This window comes from Centruroides sculpturatus, unplaced genomic scaffold (assembly GCF_000671375.1).
Source record: "Centruroides sculpturatus isolate CEXI.00-Female unplaced genomic scaffold, Cexi_2.0 scaffold1321, whole genome shotgun sequence".
Lineage (NCBI taxonomy): Eukaryota > Metazoa > Arthropoda > Arachnida > Scorpiones > Buthidae > Centruroides > Centruroides sculpturatus.
This window is the reverse complement of record NW_019385586.1, coordinates 222,603-227,966: the sequence shown is the minus strand read 5'-3', so window position 1 is coordinate 227,966 and position 5,364 is coordinate 222,603. Positions and strand designations below refer to the sequence as shown.

The following is a 5,364-nucleotide window of genomic DNA, read 5'->3' as shown; positions in this document are numbered from 1 at the left end:
ATTGGCATATAGCCTGCATCCCCTTTCAAATTAGCTTTCAAACACAGATAACTTGCAGGTCATCTGCCTGAAATTACTGAAATTTCATTTGCTTATAATCTTTTTGCATAAAATTGAATATTAAAGAAACTGAAATAAAGATAAATAAAAATTACATATTTTTAATATAATTTAAATAAATATTAAAATTTTTTACTAAAAGATATAAATTGATACAATATTACTAATGTTTGGATATTTTAAAGCTATTGTAAATGATTTGAAAGATGATGATGAAAAATTGCCAACTTTAAAAAGTTCAGAAGAAAGTAAGATTGAATCCAAAGAAGTGAATGAAATTATAAATCAACCCATCAAACAGTTTGAAATTGATGAAACAAATGTAAAGGAAATAAGTAAAGATGATGATTATGATAAAGGTAAATTTAAATATTTAAACACAGTATTCAATTGTTTAAAAATTCTGACATTTCACATTTGTAATTTATAAACAATACAGTTTGAATCCTGTAGGGATGTTTATGGAAGTTAATCAGATACCCAAAATTATTGTGCACTGTTTAGATATTTCATTAAGAATGAAAGATTAGTAACCCTCTTATCTTTAGAAAATAAGCTTGTCTTTATTATATATGCAAGATACAGTATAGCTGAGAAGTCCTTGTATCCTATATTATTTGTATCCAAAGTTAATAAACTTTCTGGACTAGTATGTGTTCTGTTATGTTGGACACACTAGTTTATATACCTCCTTCGTTACATTTTTTCCAACATAGCAGGTATGACTAAGGTGTAGGTCTCCTGCACTTCATGTTCCAGTTTACTGTTGGTTTTGTAGTAACACTGACATGAGGATCCATGTGCATGTAAACAAGTTGGGGGCCAAGGAGGGGAGAAATTTTAAAAATATAAGTTAACGATAATATGTGATATATATCATCATCATCTGCCATTTGGACTGCTGAGCGGTAACAATCAATGTCATGTGGACGCAGTTGAGTCAGAGATAGATGCCTCATTTAAAACAACACAACCTGTTTATTAAACACGAAAGAAGCTTACAAGATTTCCATGATCTTGGAAGTTCTATGTCAGCTGCAGCCTCTGGGTCTTCCTCTCCTTTCCAAGATAGTTTCATTTTGAAGGAGTGTCCCTTGTTCGCAAATGAACAGTTCCATTGACTACTCTGGGATGATGCAGTCAACTTCCATTGATGGAAAGATGTCAATCCGAGGTTGGGAGATGGAGATGAAGATGGGTGTGAGACACACACACAACAATAGATCCACCACTTGGAACTTTCGGGAGAAGAAGTCGTTGCATCCTTGAATGTCTGGGTTTTATCCATTTTCCTCCAATTCCACTTTCCAATTGATCTCTCCTTGTCACCTGATGACAATTCGAAAGCTTTTGAGGGCGTGAGAGAAGTCAAAATCAAAGTTTAATTTGATCTCCAACCAGAGATGGTCAACGGATGTACATTCTTCTATTGTTTAAAAGTTAGCATCGTGTTTCATATAAAAAAATCTATTTCTAACTACTATATTTTTTCTTTAAAAAAAAATTATTTTAACATGAATTTTAGTGAGGGTTCAGACCTGTCCAGAGCCTCACACAAGGTCATGTGCTTAAGATTCTCCTTCAAACACTAAAGGTTTTTACGGATATACAAATGCTAGTGAGGAAATAAACAAAAGTTTATGATAAGGATATTCAGACTGTCTTGATGTATTGTACAAAGATATATTTAAGTACAATATTCTTGCTTTTAGAATCCTAATCTACAAGGCCTTTATATTCTCATTTAGAACGACTAATGATAAAAAGTTAATATGTATTAAGAAACAATGAGAATATATGGATATTCTCAAAGTTAATAAACAATTTGATGGCTGATATAAGAAAGAAATTAGGACAGCATTTAATGAACAAAATGGAAACAGCTAGTCCAGATCCATTTCCATCCAAATATCCATTTGGTTTAAAATTTAATATGAACTTTCTTTCCCAGTTCAAATGTCAAGTTATTAGATCTTTTCTTATGATTTATTAAGAACTGAAATGAGATTAACAGTGAGTAATAGAGGGAAGTATATACAAGATCCCTTTAACATACATCAAAGTAATCATATCCATTATTATATAGAAAGCACTTTTAGATTGTTAAAATGCAAAATTAAGAAGCTGCTTAGTAAGAAGATCCAGATCCAGAGATCCAATACTAGATTAATGATATTAGACTCATGAAATTCCATTTATAAAAGTTGAAGAATTAGTCATTATGACAGTTCATCTTTTAGACTCTTGGTTTTAAAGATAAATCTTTGCAGCTTTATTGTATATTCTGTTTCATTTTATGTTCATCTTTATCCAATGTATATTTTTTAACTTTTAACTTTTATTGTAGTATTTTAATTATTGTAACAACCTTATGAGTAGTTTTTGTGGATGGGACATTCTGCTAATTTAATTTAATTTGAATTTATTACAGGTAAATGTAAATAAAACAATTTTAATCTGTGTGACTGATTTGCAGTAATCTTATATATCAGTTTAATAAGTTCTATTAATAGAAATACACACTGTACTGGTGATGGAAAGAATATTTTGGTTTAATTTGAATTTATTTAACCATTGAATATACTGTAGGAAATAGGTTATTATTTAAATTTGTTTTTTGTTTTTAATCGCGTTTTTATCTGAAAATGAAATTGATGTGTTTCAAAAATATTAATACTTTATGAAATGTCTGACAAATTCATATTCTATATGTTTAAATTGCTTTTGCTGTTAAATTATAAAAATATTTTAATAATTAAAATACTAATTCTAAAGTCTTTTAATTCCAGTTCTGGATAGAGAAAAAGATTTACTTCAAAAACTTTCAAAATTTCAAAACTTGTATTATGAAGAACAAAAGGAAAATGTTAAATTAAAAAGTATATACATTTTATACTATAAGTTTATACTATAATATAAATTTGTGTTGGAAAAAATGTAATAAAAATAATTTTTTAGGTCGTTTATTAAATGTAGAAAAAGAGATAGAAAATAAATTGTTAGAACAGAGATTACAATTGGAAGAAAACACTAATAAATTACACCAAGAAAAAATAATTTTATCAGCAAGGGTATAGTTGAATTATGCAGTTAGTAATAATCTTAAAATAAATAACAATGATAAATAAGAAGTTATATTTTTTCCAGCTTGAAGAAATGGAATTGCATCATTCATCAAGCAATAAATTTTCTAATGAAGAAATTTCTAGCATGAAACAATGTATTCATCAGCAAGAAAAAGAATTAAAGGAACAGGAACGTCTGTTACAAGGATATCAACAAGAAAATGAAAGGCTATATTTAGAATTAAAAACAGTTCAAAAGCAAAAGAAATTGAATGAAGGAAAACATAAAACTCAAATTGAAAAATTACACAGCGAATTAATTAGAGTAAAGTAAGTTAATTAAAAAACTTTTAATAAAAGTATGTAATATACAGTTAAAAAAAATATATATATATACCTCCATATTCAAACCCAAATAAAAGATAAATTATAATAACAAAAATACATTAAAATACAATAAAAATTGAAATATGAAAACCAAAAAGAGTATATATTATAACAAAGTTCAGTAAAAACTTTTGACTGCTTATCTATATTATATAGCAACCTTTTACAATGTCACTTAAAGTAATTGAAGTCTAAGGAGTGTTCTACACCTGAAGTAGGTTTCTGAAAAGAATGATCTGATTGATATGTTTAAGTAGCTAAATAGTGTAAATAAGTATAAAATATTTTTTGTATTGACTGATGGAATTCTTAAATAGATGAGATGAGAAGGCAATAGAGCATGAAAAGTTTTGTAAGAATTTGGTCAAAATATTGTATACATTTATGTAAGTCATAGAATCTGAGTCTGGTTCTAACAATAATAGAGATTCTGTAAAAGGAAGGTTAGCCAGTTTATTTAGGAGTAAATAAATTTTTGAAAGCTTTTTATTAAGGTTTGTCAAAAATGAGAAAGAATAAGACCAGATTAGGATTGAATAGTAAATGATGGACTCAATATTTGTAAAAAGGTAGAGCAAAGTATTGTACAACAAGAAACAGGTTTTAGATGCACAAAATCATACCTCTCACAGATGGATAGTGTTTTTTAAGATAAGCTATATGGAAATTAAATGTTAGAGTGGATCATAGGATATTTGGCATTGCTGGCCAAAGTATATAGGATGTCTTGAAGTTGTGTAAGTTAGAATCTAGTTGGAATTTGTGATCAAAATTGAATCAATATGTATTCTTTATTTATAGAATAAGGCTCCCTATTAGAGGGAATCATTATTTATTGACATAAAATGGAACCTCTGATTATGATGTATTTATCTGTACGTTTGTTTATGTATTATACAAATTTTGCATTATTGGAAATACTGCTAAGTTTGTAACAATTACATCAGAAAAGGGAACTTTACACAGGTCCTTTCTATAGGTTCAGAATAAATTTAATAATCAATTGGCACACCTTGATCCTAATAATTGCTATGATTTTCTAAGACAGGAGTTTCCATGATCACTTGTAACTCCCCTGTGAGTTACAAGTGATCAGTTCATCTGCTGGGTCAATAAATTGCTAGAGATTATTTGAGCATTAGTGAACAAATTTATTTTTATTACATTTAAAAATATAATACAGGAAATGCAAAAGTATGTATACAGTTGTTATTATGGAAAAAACATACAGTGAGAAAATAAGAAGAAAAAACATTTATTATTATGTACAAATTAAATCACAAAAAAAGGAATCCAAACTGATAAAAGATTATAAAAACAATAATAATAATAATAATAATGAACACCAAACATTTGTATTTCTTAGGTTCTCAACTGTATACCTTCTTTTGCACCCCCCCGTAAATAATAATAATAATAATAATTGATATATCAATATATTTGATTTTATTTAATGTTTTGTGAATAGAGAGCAACTGTATTTGAGGGAGCGAGCAAGTAATTTTAAATTGAAAGAAGTGGAGAAATCAGAAAATACTTCAAACATTGAAAAAGTAAAAAAATATGTATATATTTTTATTTATTTATTTATTTGCTTATTTATGTATATTGACTTACTTAAATTGTTTAAAATGTATTTTAAAAAATGTAATTAAAGAAGTACTTTTATATTTTATTATTTTAATTTAAAACAGAACAATGATGAAAATGCAAAAGGTGAAATAATTCAGATTAATGAAGATGAAAGTTTAAAACAAACTTTGTCAATGAAACAGGAAGAAATATCTGTAAATATAAATTACATATTAAAATAATATTTTATTGAGTTATGACCTCATTTAGTTCATGCTTG

General features: G+C 27.2%; 1 protein-coding gene across 1 annotated transcript; it reads left to right on the top strand.

Moving 5' to 3' along the window:
- Window positions 1–226: 226 nt before the first annotated feature.
- Window positions 227–5,326, top strand: LOC111640358 (centrosomal protein of 162 kDa-like). The gene is made up of 6 exons (XM_023386374.1): window positions 227–419; window positions 2,850–2,939; window positions 3,019–3,131; window positions 3,208–3,455; window positions 4,981–5,065; window positions 5,207–5,326. Exons 1-6 carry the CDS (start codon window positions 227–229, stop codon window positions 5,324–5,326), a joined length of 849 nt encoding a protein of 282 aa, XP_023242142.1.
- The last annotated feature ends 38 nt before the right edge of the window (window positions 5,327–5,364 follow it).

Bases quoted from the DNA above. Each gene is read 5' to 3' on its own strand.
- LOC111640358 (XM_023386374.1), top strand. From the start codon at position 227: ATGTTTGGATATTTTAAAGCTATTGTAAATGATTTGAAAGATGATGAT. The intron at 420-2,849 runs GTAAATTTAAAT...TTTTAATTCCAG, and splicing joins AGATGATGATTATGATAAAG to TTCTGGATAGAGAAAAAGAT. The intron at 2,940-3,018 runs GTATATACATTT...ATAATTTTTTAG, and splicing joins GGAAAATGTTAAATTAAAAA to GTCGTTTATTAAATGTAGAA.